This window comes from Anoplopoma fimbria, chromosome 21 (genome assembly GCF_027596085.1).
Source record: "Anoplopoma fimbria isolate UVic2021 breed Golden Eagle Sablefish chromosome 21, Afim_UVic_2022, whole genome shotgun sequence".
NCBI lineage: Eukaryota > Metazoa > Chordata > Actinopteri > Perciformes > Anoplopomatidae > Anoplopoma > Anoplopoma fimbria.
Window position 1 is genome coordinate 124,981 of NC_072469.1, and position 14,757 is coordinate 139,737.

Consider the following 14,757-nt stretch of genomic DNA (forward strand, 5'->3'; position numbering starts at 1 on the left):
AGTTGTTAGGTGGGTGAGCTAGTTATTGATCACTATAAATCATGATGATAGATCAGTGATATCTGACCAGGGACGCCTCCTCCTCCAGGTCCTGATGGACAGTCCAGATCTCCTGGATTCATCCGGCAGGAAGAAGACTCAGCGCTGTAAGAGACTCGCTCGGCCGGAGAAGGAGAGAGCTCCGTCCAAAAACAAGAGGAGGAAGAAAGAGGAGGAGAAGAAGACGCTCCACTCTTCCTCCTCCGCCTCCTGTGACCCGCTAATGACACACCTGAGACAGGTAGACCCACCTTGTCCTCTTGACCCTTAATATCTCCTCCTTTAACTGTTCTTTGGGGACATCTTCTGTGGAGAAACATTTAGGTAATAAAATGGCCGCCCGCTCTGAGAGAACGTTTTCTGATGCGACAGAAACACTTTTAGACGGATTCATTGTTTATTACAATCATTGCTGAGTAATGTTTCAGATGTTGATTGATTGGACCCTTCCTTTGAGCTGAAACACCTTCCTGCTAAACTCCACTTATAGCTCACTCCTCTCTCCTCCTCAGCATCTTCATTGACGACTGATTATCTGTATTGATTATTGATTATTGATTGCTGCCCCCAGCTGTCGGTGCTGCCCCTCATGGAGCCAGTTCTGGGGGTGGATCTGAGTCTGTTCCCCCCGTACGGCAGCTCCTCTCTGGGCAGAGACTCCAGTCTGAGCGGCTCCTTCGGTAACGGCTGCCTGGACGGAGTCACGGACTACTACTCCCAGCTCATATACAAGGTACTACTACAGTACTACAGTAGTACTACCTCAGCCTTACCTTCTTCTTCACTGATTCTGACCTTTAACAATCCTCTCGTCTCCATCATTTCTTCCTCTAGCAGAATAACCTCAGTAACCCCCCAACCCCCCGGCCTCCCTGCCCCCCACCCCTCCGCCCGTCAGCAGACAGAAACTGGTGAACGGCTTCGCTACGACGGAGGAGCTGGAGAGGAAGGAGAACAGCGAGCAGGAGTGTGAGTGTATCCTCCAGACCACGGCTTCATCTTTAAGGGTTGAACCTGGAGCAGGTCTTCACAGCAGAATAAGATCACACCACGTGGACTCTGGTCTGGTTCAGGTCCAGGTCCCTTGTTGTAATACTTTAGGTCAAACTGTGACCAGATCTGCTCTGCAGTGGAGGAGAAGTGATGGCAGGTCCAGAGGAGGGATGTTAACCGTTAATGGACTGAAGTGTTCAGTTCAACATTTAAATAAACTCAGGAATAGGAAACGCTCTGAAGCAGAACATTAAACAAAGAGGCCAAACGGTGGAATGTCACCTAAAATACTTTTTCCCATTGACCTACATTGAGAAAGAGACTTCTGTAACTTCTCAGTAGGAACACTTGAATATCTTTAATTTACATCCTCGGGTCCTAAATGTAGTGAAATCACTGACAGCCGAATCCAGAGTTAGTTTCATTTCTCCGTTAACGTAAATGAGACATTCAACATTAAAGAACATGATGTCAGCTCGTACTGCTTCATCAAAACATCAGAAGAAGAACGACGCTGCAGCTGATCTGACTGGAAATGTGTTTGTTTTCAGCGAAAGGCTTGAAGCAGAAAGGGGAGGGGCTTCTGGCTCTAAACCACGCCTTCAGAACAGTAGATGTCCCCGCCTCCCTGCCGACCCCGCCCCACAACAACCAGGAAGAGCTCAGGTAAGCTCCGCCCACTGAAACGTCCTGATTAAGACTCATCTTCACGGTTTTATTTAAAGGTTGAGAAGAATGTTCTGAATCAGTCACATGGCTGTTCTGCTTTTTATTCTTATTTTTCTGTAAATAAATACTTTTATCCAGGTCGTGACCGTTTCACTGACTCGTCGTTCTTCTTCGTGTGTTTTACTCATCAGGGTCCCTGACTCGACGGGGCGGGAAACCCCGGAGGGCTTCGTCCCCTCGTCTTCTCCAGAGAGCGTGGCGGACGTGGAGGTCAGCAGGTACCCTGACCTCTCCTGGATCAAACTGGAGCCGCCCTCGCCCTGCCCCTCGCCTACAATACCCATGATGCCCTGCGCCTGGGGAAAAGGTCAGTCAATAGCAGCAGCTCGGGATAAAACGTTTGATTCCTTCTCCGTGTGACCAGAGTGACTACAGGTGTACTTTACATGTTACTGCAGTAGTACTTTACATGTTACTGCAATACTACTTTGTTGCAGTTGTGTTTTTGTAAACAGAAAATAAAGATCAACACATCATTTAAAATAATTATCTTCTTACTTCTTTTGTGTGTGTGTGCGTGTGTGTGCAGTGAAACAGGAAGTGAAGGCGGAGCCAAACCATCAGGGTCGTCCTTCATGCGCCAACACAGACCTGGTAACCATAGCGATAACCCTGAACCCTGTTGCAGCTCAGGTAAACATCTCTTTCTGTGTGTGTGTGTTCATCAGTGGCCCCTCCCTCCTGATGACATCACTGTGACATCACTGTGACTCTGTTTACAGAGCGTAGCAGATGTGATGGCGGCGGTGGCCGAGCTACTGCGTGTCCCCGTCCCCGCTGACTACCAGCTGAGCCGAGCCGCCGGCGCCCAGAGGAGCTCCCTGGCCCTGCTGGCCGGAGTCCGAGTGCCAGTCACACAGGTGGGACCCAGTACTGCTTGTACATGTACATGTACTGCTTGTACATGTACTGCTTGTACATGTACTGCTTGTACATGTACTGCTTGTACATGTACTGCTTGTACATGTACATGTACTGCTTGTACATGTACTGCTTGTACATGTACTGCTTGTACATGTACTGCTTGTACATGTACATGTACTGCTTGTACATGTACTGCTTGTACATGTACTGCTTGTACATGTACTGCTTGTACATGTACTGCATGTACATGTACTGCATGTACATGTACTGCATGTACATGTACTGCATGTATATTGCACGATACGATAGGTATCACGATACCCAATTCATTCAGTAATCTCTTTAACAAATGTTTTCATCTAATCATGACAACAATCTCTCCTCCTTCACAATAAAAGTCCTCATTCTGAACTTCATCAAGTCATAAATGTTTCCTCTCCTCATAAATGTTTCCTCTCCTCCTTCACAATAATAGTAATTCTGAACGTCCTTAAGTCACACTGCCTGTTTGTGTTTGCAGGGTTCAACAGGAAGCAATCATCAGAGACCTGCAGCTGGGAACGCTGGTCTGTACACACACACACACACACACACACACACACACACACACACACGTGTGATTGACAGCTCTGAATCTTCTCTGTGTGTTGCCTCCAGGTGGCAGAATGGACTACATCCAACATGGCGGCGCTGCTGTTGCCAGGCCTCAGTGTTGCAGCTACTGCAAGATGCTTCTGGGAAACGGAGTCCGAATGGTCAAGGAGCTCAAACAGGTTTGAGGCAGTAAAGACAGTTTAACAGTGAGAGTGAAACATCAAGATGGTGGACAGGAAGTCACTGTGTGTGTGTGTGTGTGTGTGTGTGTGTGTGTGTGTGTGTGTGTGTGTGTGTGTGTGTGTGTGTGTGTGTGTGTGTGTGTGTGTGTGTGTGTGTGTGTGTGTGTGTGTGTGTGTGTGTGTGTGTGTGTGTGTGTGTGTGTTACAGGAGGGTCAGTCCAGATCCAGCCTGATGTTCTGCAGTCCAAACTGCTCGTCTCTCTACACGTCGGACCTGCAGAGCAGAACAGCTGGGAACCAGGTGAGGGATCAATCTGGTTATTGGTTATTGATCAGGAGCAGCAGAGTGTCCATCATGGTGATCAGAGACAGTTTGAATTGGTTCTCCTCTATAAAGTGATACAAAGTGACACGCCTTCACACTGTTCACTGTTGTTTGATGACCTCATGATGTCCTTCTGTCCTCAGGACGCCGTCCCCGTCACGCCGTCCGACTCCGAACGCCCCCTCCCAGCAGAGTGCAGCACCAGTACACCAGCAACATGTCCTCCATAGCCGTCCACTCCCTCCTCCACACCCCCTCCTCACCCACCCCGACCTCCTCCCCACCACTCTCCTTCCCCCCCGCCTCCGCCATCACCATGGAGACCAGGCCCCGCATGGACAGCCTCAAGGTGGCTGTTGTTACTGACTGGATAATCAAAGGTTGTAGCTGGTCATCCGGTTGATTGATTAGATGATTGATCGTGTCTGTACTTGGTTTACAGGTGAAGGTGAAGCTGAAGCCCCACCCCCGGGCGGTCCCAGGAGGCGAGGACTCGCTGTCGTCTCGCCACGGGAAGAGGATGAAGAGTAACCGCTGGAGACGCTGGAGTTTCAGCATCACACTCAGCAGGTTAGCCTGTTAGCATCATATTGAGCAGGTTAGCCTGTTAGCATCACATTGAGCAGGTTAGCCTGTTAGCATCATATTGAGCAGGTTGAACTGTTAGCATCACATTGAGCAGGTTAGCCTGTTAGCATCACATTGAGCAGGTTAGCCTGTTAGCATCATATTGAGCAGGTTGAACTGTTAGCATCACATTGAGCAGGTTAGCCTGTTAGCATCATATTGAGCAGGTTGAACTGTTAGCATCACATTGAGCCTGTTGACCTGTTAGTATCGTTCTGTGTGTCTCTTTTTTCCCAGGGGCACTTGTGTCCCGAACGAGGCGGTTGCCATGCCAACGGAGGAGGAAGTGGACGTGCTACTGCATAAACTTGGGGCGTGTCTTCGTCCCGATCCGCTACCCAAAGACCAGCGGAGGTGCTGCTTTTGTAACCAGCAGGGAGACGGGCAGACGGACGGACCAGCCAGACTGCTGAACCTGGACCTGGACCTGTGGGTGAGTCTGGACCTGCGGGACCCAGCAGGTTCCCTGACGACGGTCTGGATCTAACGGAATGTCTGTCTCTGCCTCAGGTCCACCTGAACTGTGCTCTGTGGTCCAGCGAGGTGTACGAGACCCAGGCCGGAGCCCTGATCAACGTGGAGCTGGCTCTGAGGAGGAGTCTGTCTCTGCGCTGCGCTCACTGCCAGAGGACCGGAGCCACCAGCGGCTGCAACCGGCTCCGCTGCACCAACACCTACCACTTCACCTGTGCACTGCAGGCCCACTGCACCTTCTTCAAGGTGACAATACACACACACTGTGTAATACACACACACTGTGTAATACACACACACACACACACACACACACACTGCCTAATACACACTGCCTAATACACACTGCCTAATACACACTGCCTAATACACACTGCCTAATACACACACACTGTCTAATACACACACACACACACACACTGTGTAATACACACTGTGTAATACACACTGCCTAATACACACACACACACACACTGTATAATACACACACACTGTCTAATACACACACACACACTGTGTAATACACACACACTGTGTAATACACACACACTGTCTAATACACACTGCCTAATACACACTGCCTAATACACACTGCCTAATACACACACACTGTCTAATACACACACACACACACACACACTGTGTAATACACACTGTGTAATACACACTGCCTAATACACACACACTATACTACACACACACACTGTCTAATACACACACACACACACACACACACTGTGTAATACACACACACTGTCTAACACACACTGTCTAATACACACACACACACACACACACACACACACACACTGTGTAATACACACACACTGTCTCATACACACTGCCTAATACACACTGCCTAATACACACTGCCTAATACACACACACTGCCTAATACACACTGCCTAATACACACACACTGTCTAATACACACACACACACACACACACACTGTCTAATACACACACACTGTATAATACACACTGTCTAATACACACACACACTGTAATACACACACACACTGTCTCATACACACTGTCTCATACACACTGTCTAATACACACACACACTGTCTCATACACACTGTCTAATACACACACTGTCTAATACACACACACACACTGTCTAATACACACACACACACACTGTGTAATACACACTGTCTAATACACACTGTAATACACACACACACACACTGTCTAATACACACACTGTCTAATACACACACTGTCTAATACACACACTGTCTAACACACACTGTCTCATACACACTGTCTAATACACACACACTGTCTAATACACACACTGTCTAACACACACCGTCTAATACACACACACTGTCTAATACACACACACACACTGTGTAATACACACAGTAACACACACACACATTTACACACACATACACACACGCACAAAGTAACACACACACACAGTAACACACACAGTAACACACACACACACCCTCTCTCACACACACTAACACACACACACCCTCTCTCACACACACTAACACACACACCCTCTCTCACACACTAACACACACACACACACCCTCTCTCACACACACTAACACACACACACACACACCCTCTCTCACACACACACACACACACCCTCTCTCTCACACACTAACACACACACACACACCCTCTCTCACACACACACACACACACACACACACACCCTCTCTCACACACACTAACACACACACACACCCTCTCACCCTCTCGTGGTTCCTCCAGGATAAGACCATGCTGTGTCACCTCCATAAGCCCAGGACGGTTCCTCTCGGTGGGGACCGATCCTCCAGCTGCTCCCCCTCTTCCACTCCGGGGCCGACCTTTGACCCCATGGCGGCGGTCTGTGACCCGTACGACTGCGAGCTGCGGTGCTTCGCTGTGTTCCGGCGGGTGTTCGTGCAGCGGGACGAGGCGCGTCAGATCGCCGCCGTGGTACAGCGCGGCGACCGGCAGCACACCTTCAGGGTCGGCAGCCTGCTGTTCCGCGCCATCGGCAGGCTCCTCCCACAGCAGATGAAGGCCTTCCACAACCAGGCAGCCATCTTCCCCATCGGTTACCATGCCAACCGCATCTACTGGAGCATGCGGCACAGCAACAGGTAATCCACTGAGGAGACGTGTTCTCCCATGATGCTTTGCTGCTTCTCAGGGTGCTCTGTTCTCCACTGAGGAGACGTGTTCTCCCATGATGCTTTGCTGCTTCTCAGGGTGCTCTGTTCTCCACTGAGGAGACGTGTTCTCCCATGATGCTTTGCTGCTTCTCAGGGTTCTCTGTTCTCCACTGAGGAGACGTGTTCTCCCATGATGCTTTGCTGCAGTTCTCCGTTGGTCTTTAAATGTTCATAAATATTCAGTTTAAAGTCATAAACATCAGAGAAAAGCAGGAAATCTGAAAAACTACATTTTCTGCCATTTTTGAATAAAAACTACTACCAATAATCAATCAATCGTTGGAGGTTTCTTAATGAAGCCGTTGGTCAGAGTTGGTTTCAGTTTGGAGGGTGTGAGGTCATCCGCTGCTCCCAGCGTCTGATTGGCTGAGGATGCTCTAACGCTGACATCATCACTGTGCTCCTGCAGACGCTGTAAGTACGTGTGCTGCATCGAGGAGGAGGAGGGAGAGCCGCTGTTCAAGGTGAAGGTGGTGGAGAAGGGTTACGGTGACCTCATACTGACCGGACCTACGCCTAAAGGTAAACCTCACCTTCAGGTTACACAAGACCCGCCTCCTGGAGCTGGCAGCCAATCAGAGTGACCTGTTAAGATTAATTTGTGTCTGTGGTTAGAGAAACTAGAGCTGTCAGATAAATATGGTGTGTGTGTGTGTGTGTACCTGTGTGGTGTCCTTCCAGCTGTGTGGGACCGAATACTGGAACCAGTATCACAGATGAGAGCCTCCAGTGGGACTCTGAAGCTTTTCCCAGTTTACCTGAAAGGAGAAGATCTGTTTGGATTGACGACGTCTGCAGTGACCCGGATCATCGAGTCTGTACGTATCTCACACACTCATACATACGTTCACATACTTCATCATACTGACGTGTGTGTGTGTGTGTGTGTGTGTGCGTGTAGCTGCCAGGTGTGGAGACCTGTGGGCGTTACACCTTTCGTTATGGGAGGAATCCTCTCATGGAGTGGCCCCTGGCCTTCAACCCTTCTGGCTCGGCCCGTTCTGAACCCAAAGCCTGCCAGACCAAGAGGTAACACACCTGTACTGATACACACCTGTACTGTACTGATACACACCTATACTGATACACACCTGTACTGTACTGTACTGATACACACCTGTACTGATACACACCTGTACTGTACTGATACACACCTATACTGATACACACCTGTACTGTACTGATACACACCTATACTGATACACACCTGTACTGTACTGTACTGATACACACCTGTACTGGAGTGGTACACACCTGTACTGGTACACACCTGTACTGTACTGGTACACACCTGTACTGGAGTGGTACAGGTGGACCAGGTGAGTGGCGTATTGTCCTAACACTGTGTCCTGGTTTCAGACCCAACCTGTTGACCAGCGTGGCCCCCAGGTGTCAGGGCTCGGTGGGCTCCATCGTGGGCCTCGTGCCCGGCGTCATCTCTCTGTCTCCCGGGGAGTCGGTGGCGGCGGCTCACCAGGGACGCCACTCCAAGTCGGCCCAGTACCGCCGCATGAAGGCCGAGTGGAAGACCAATGTCTACCTGGCACGCTCCCGCATCCAGGTGAGACACCTGGACCAGAGGGAACACGAGATGGAACACGACACATGGACAGGTCACTGATTGTGTGTGTGTGTGTGTGTGTGTGTAGGGTCTGGGTCTCTACGCTACCAGAGACATCGAGAAATGTACCATGGTCATCGAGTACATCGGCACCATAATCAGGAGTGAAGTAGCCAATCGCAAGGAGAGGCTGTACGAGTCACAGGTAACACATACACACAGTAACAAACACAGTCACTCACAAACACACACACACGATCAATAGTTGATCAGATATTGATCTGGTCTCTGGTTTATGTTTAAACACGTTTATTTATTTGTTTGTTCTCTTTTTACTGAAATAATAATTAAATACTCAACATTGTGTTTTAAATAAAACCCACTTTACACCATATGACCATTAAGCTCCCAGTTCAAAACCAGCACTCAGTCACTGTGTGTGTGTGTGTGTGTGTGTGTGTGTGTGTGTGTGTGTGTGTGTGTGTGTGTGTGTGTGTGTGTGTGTGTGTGTGTGTGTGTGTGTGTGTGTGTGTGTGTGTGTGTGTGTGTGTGTGTGTGTGTGTGTGTGTGTGTGTGTGTGTGAACCGTGGTGTGTACATGTTCCGGATCGATAACGACTTTGTGATCGACGCCACCATCACTGGAGGACCAGCCAGGTGAGACCAGTTCAAACTGGTTTTAAATCTTCTGTGATCACTGGATCAAAGTTTCCCTGTGAAGATAATCAATACGCCCATTGATTTTTATATTGACACACATTCATCATGGGTCCTTCCTTCTCTAACAATGTTTCAACCTTCTGAGACTTTAAACGCTTTCTGTGGTTTGTTATTGATCATGTAAAGGACCCGCCCTCTGTCTGTGATTGACAGGTACATCAACCACTCGTGTTCTCCTAACTGCATCACAGAGGTGGTCAATGTGGAGAAGGAGAACAAGATCATCATCAGCTCCTGTAGACGCATCCAGAGAGGAGAAGAGGTACACCGCTCACTGTGAAGGAATAATCAATACAAAGCAATAGGAATACTCTATATAAATCAATAGGAGTAATCAATATAAATCAACAGGAATAATCAATATAAATCAATAGGAGTAATCAATATAAATCAACAGGAGTAATCAATATAAATCAACAGGAATAATCAATATAAATCAATAGGAGTAATCTATATAAATCAATATAAATCAACAGGAATAATCAATATAAATCAACAGGAATAATCAATATAAATCAATAGGAGTAATCAATATAAATCAATAGGAATAATCAACATAAATCAATAGGAATAATCAATATAAATCAATAGGAATAATCAACAGGAGTAATCAACATAAATCAATAGGAATACTCTATATAAATCAATAGGAGTAATAAATATAAATCAATAGGAGTAATCAATATAAATCAATATAAATCAACAGGAGTAATCAATATAAATCAACAGGAATAATCAATATAAATCAACAGGAATAATCAATATAAATCAATAGGAGTAATCAATATAAATCAACAGGAATAATCAATATAAATCAATAGGAGTAATCAATATAAATCAATAGGAGTAATCAATATAAATCAATAGGAGTAATCAATATAAATCAATAGGAGTAATCAATATAAATCAACAGGAGTAATCAATATAAATCAACAGGAATAATCAATATAAATCAATAGGAGTAATCAATATAAATCAACAGGAATAATCAATATAAATCAACAGGAATAATCAATATAAATCAATAATATAAATCAATAGGAGTAATCAATATAAATCAATAGGAATAATCAACATAAATCAATAGGAATAATCAATATAAATCAATAGGAATAATCAACAGGAGTAATCAACATAAATCAATAGGAATACTCTATATAAATCAATAGGAGTAATAAATATAAATCAATAGGAGTAATCAATATAAATCAATATAAATCAACAGGAGTAATCAATATAAATCAACAGGAATAATCAATATAAATCAACAGGAATAATCAATATAAATCAATAGGAGTAATCAATATAAATCAACAGGAATAATCAACATAAATCAATAGGAGTAATCAATATAAATCAATATAAATCAACAGGAGTAATCAATATAAATCAACAGGAATAATCAATATAAATCAATAGGAGTAATCTATATAAATCAATATAAATCAACAGGAATAATCAATATAAATCAACAGGAGTAATCAATATAAATCAATAGGAGTAATCAATATAAATCAATAGGAATAATCAACATAAATCAATAGGAATAATCAATATAAATCAATAGGAATAATCAACAGGAGTAATCAACATAAATCAATAGGAATACTCTATATAAATCAATAGGAGTAATAAATATAAATCAATAGGAGTAATCAATATAAATCAACAGGAGTAATCAATATAAATCAACAGGAATAATCAATATAAATCAATAGGAGTAATCAATATAAATCAACAGGAATAATCAACATAAATCAATAGGAGTAATCAATATAAATCAATATAAATCAACAGGAGTAATCAATATAAATCAACAGGAATAATCAATATAAATCAATAGGAATACTCTATATAAATCAATAGGAGTAATAAATATAAATCAATAGGAGTAATCAATATAAATCAACAGGAGTAATCAATATAAATCAACAGGAATAATCAATATAAATCAACAGGAATAATCAATATAAATCAATAGGAGTAATCAATATAAATCAATAGGAGTAATCAATATAAATCAATAGGAGTAATCAACATAAATCAATAGGAATACTCTATATAAATCAATAGGAATAATCAACAGGAGTAATCAATATAAATCAATAGGAGTAATCAATATAAATCAATAGGAATAATCAACAGGAGTAATCAATATAAATCAATAGGAGTAATCAATATAAATCAATAGGAGTAATCAATATAAATCAATAGGAGTAATCAATATAAATCAATATAAATCAATAGGAGTAATCAATATAAATCAATATAAATCAATAGGAATAATCAACATAAATCAATAGGAATAATCAACAGGAGTAATCAACATAAATCAATAGGAATACTCTATATAAATCAATAGGAGTAATAAATATAAATCAATAGGAGTAATCAACATAAATCAATAGGAATACTCTATATAAATCAATAGGAGTAATAAATATAAAGCAACATTCAATGTATATGACAAATGATTCATATAATCACAGTAGTAAGCAGAGTAACAAAGGAAACATTAAGAATACTTATAATAACAGCATCAATGACTATAGTAGAATTATAATCCTCTAATGTCTGTCTGTCCCTCTAATGTATGTCTGTCTGTCCCTCTAATGTCTGTCTGTCCCTCTAATGTATGTCTGTCCCTCTAATGTCTGTCCCTCTAATGTATGTCTGTCTGTCCCTCTAATGTCTGTCCCTCTAATGTATGTCTGTCCCTCTAATGTATGTCTGTCTGTCCCTCTAATGTATGTCTGTCTGTCCCTCTAATGTCTGTCCCTCTAATGTCTGTCTGTCCCTCTAATGTATGTCTGTCCCTCTAATGTATGTCTGTCTGTCCCTCTATTGTCTGTCTGTCCCTCTAATGTATGTCTGTCTGTCCCTCTAATGTATGTCTGTCTGTCCCTCTATTGTCTGTCTGTCCCTCTAATGTATGTCCCTCTAATGTCTGTCTGTCCCTCTAATGTCTGTCTGTCCCTCTAATACCTGTCTGTCCATCGCTGCCTGTCTCAGCTGTCCTACGACTACAAGTTTGACCTGGAGGACGATCAACATAAGATCCCGTGTCACTGTGGAGCCGTGAACTGCAGGAAATGGATGAACTGAAGACACACAAATCTCTGACTCTTACCTGTCTCTCTCTCTCTCTCTCTGGAGTCTGGGTGTCGATCGCCCGTCGCCGCGTGGGCGGAGCTACACTTCATATCAGAAGTGAATATATTAATAAGCCTGATCACACATGTAATAATGATTGGAGGGAGGGACGGGGCTAATCCTGATTGGGATGAATGATTGACAGGTGAGGGGGCGGGGCTTATGACGAGGCTGGTCCTCTGTGTGTATATACAGATGTAAATGTGAAATTACAGAAAGTCTTCGTCATTAAGTTGCACTATGAAAAATATAAAATACAAAAAGAGATCAATGCCCACTGAAACATACTTGATTCCTTCCTCCTCCTCCTGCGTTTTGTTAATTTCCTGTAAAATAAGAGATTTTGTTCTTTTTGTATTTATTACTGAATGAAGCTATTTTCTAAATCGGCGGTGAGTTCGAGGTCCGGATTCTCAGTCTGTAAATAACTGTATCATAAATCTAAAGGAAAAACTAAACATTTAGAAATCACTCCACCGACAGCTACCTTAACGTCCTCATCCTCACCTTCATCACCTGCCCATCCGCTTCCTGTCGCGGTGCGTGCTGATTGGATGAAGACTTCGGGCAGGTGTCATGTGACTTTAGTCTCTGTGTTTTTTCTCCCAGCGTTTTGGCTGCAGGCGTTTTTATGTTGATGTTTTTTCACTTTGAGTTGAGTCCTGCTGTACATATGAGGTTTATGAGGACTCAGTGAGACGACATGAAGCCTTGTTTTGTTTTTTAATATTCACGTAAACAGAGTGTTACCATGACGACAATAGTAATGATGATGTTTGTTTTTGTTTTGGGGAAAATGTGGAATCTGATTTAGAATAATTTACAGAAAATAAAATATTTTACATCTTGAACAGTAACTGTATTATTTTTGGGGGCGGGGTTACCTGGCGGTGGTGCTACGTTTCCATGACAACGCTGTTGGTCGGTTTTAAATTTGGATTGGCTTCTGTCAGAACAGAAACCGACAAACTGTTTAACCCTCAAACTTGTTCTGGTTCATGGCATTACATTACATTACAGTCATTTAGCAGACGCTTTTATCCAAAGCGACTTACAGGAAGTGTATTCAACATAGGTATTCAAGAGAACTACTAGTCACCAGAAGTCATAAGTGCATCTCCTTTCTTAAACAAGCATCTTAAAGCATAAGCCAGAGCAAAAGTATAGTGCAGAGGCAAGTTACTACGAAAACAATAATTGCAACAGACTAATCCGAATATAGTAAGTGCTACAAACTACTACGAATAGGATAAGTGCAGTAAACAAATACAAATTCAATAAGTGCAGCGAACTGATACAAATACAGTAAGTGCAACAACTAATACGAGTGCAATAAGTGCTACGAGGAAGGCTCAGGGTAGTACTTCTTGAAGAGGTGAGTTTTCAGCCTGCGCCTAAAGATGGGCAGCGACTCTGCCCATCTTATATACTCTGAAATATAAAATGTCAGACCATTACCTAATGACTTAGATAAGGGTGACTGATCGGGTAAAGGATGACTCAGCAGGTTAATGCTGACCAATCTGGTAAAGGGTGACTCAGCAGGTTAATGCTGATTGATCTGGTAAAGGGTGACCCATCGGGTAAAGGTGGCTCGGCCTCGCTGAGATCACAGTGAGTCCTCACCTCCACAGTCCCAGAGCAGCAGGTCTGATCTAGAACGTCTCTATTGTCCTCGATGGACGATGGAACAAGAAGAATGACGAGTGCGTACAACGACTATCCCACGATGATCAGTAAGAATCATTGGATGTGAATTCATCCAGACAGGAGGGAGGGTCCTCCTCAGGGGTAGTTGAGTCAGAGACCTTTGAGGACTCATCAATGAGGGTATGAAGAGGTCGTCCCTGTAGAGGGGGACGTTCGGTATGAAGGTCTGAAACCTCGTAGTGTTTCAGCTCCACCAACCAGCAGCAGCAGAAGGTTGGTAAGTAAACACAACTCCCGGGAGTCCAAGGAAAGATGCTGGAAACTAGTCTGGATCAGTCTCAGGACTCCCGGGGCCGGGGTGACGTGATGCCACCTGAAGAGGTGTAGAAGTGCTTATCCTGGTAGAGTTGACGTGCTTGGTAAGAACTTGCTAGAGTAGCTGTCCTTTAATGTGCCGTTGATGTGATCAACCAGCAAACAAACACTTCATTTCCTGTCACTCCCTAAAGCAGGGGACGTTAGATCCACATGGGGATTCAGTGATGGAAAATCAAACCAAGATGATAGACCAGTTGGCGCAGACTGGATCCTCAAACAGGCTCTGCTAAACTGGGACTCAAGGAGAATCCACCTCAGGGCTAAAACACCTAGTT

At 44.0% G+C, this 14,757-nt stretch overlaps 1 protein-coding gene across 1 annotated transcript in view; it reads left to right on the forward strand.

The window, feature by feature from the left end:
* The window catches only part of LOC129111059 (histone-lysine N-methyltransferase 2C-like), a 63,407-nt gene extending 50,102 nt beyond the window's left edge, over positions 1-13,305 (forward strand). The window contains 25 exon segments of the mRNA XM_054623354.1: positions 89-280; positions 611-772; positions 874-895; positions 898-1,008; positions 1,584-1,698; positions 1,893-2,068; positions 2,291-2,394; positions 2,484-2,621; positions 3,146-3,191; positions 3,283-3,398; positions 3,610-3,702; positions 3,870-3,952; positions 3,955-4,075; positions 4,169-4,296; positions 4,591-4,786; positions 4,864-5,073; positions 6,573-6,949; positions 7,431-7,543; positions 7,703-7,839; positions 7,923-8,050; positions 8,381-8,582; positions 8,671-8,786; positions 9,164-9,238; positions 9,455-9,563; positions 12,314-13,305. Coding sequence (XP_054479329.1) covers positions 89-280; positions 611-772; positions 874-895; positions 898-1,008; positions 1,584-1,698; positions 1,893-2,068; positions 2,291-2,394; positions 2,484-2,621; positions 3,146-3,191; positions 3,283-3,398; positions 3,610-3,702; positions 3,870-3,952; positions 3,955-4,075; positions 4,169-4,296; positions 4,591-4,786; positions 4,864-5,073; positions 6,573-6,949; positions 7,431-7,543; positions 7,703-7,839; positions 7,923-8,050; positions 8,381-8,582; positions 8,671-8,786; positions 9,164-9,238; positions 9,455-9,563; positions 12,314-12,406 — 3,363 coding nt within the window. The 3' untranslated portion in view covers positions 12,407-13,305.
* Positions 13,306-14,757: the final 1,452 nt, after the last annotated feature.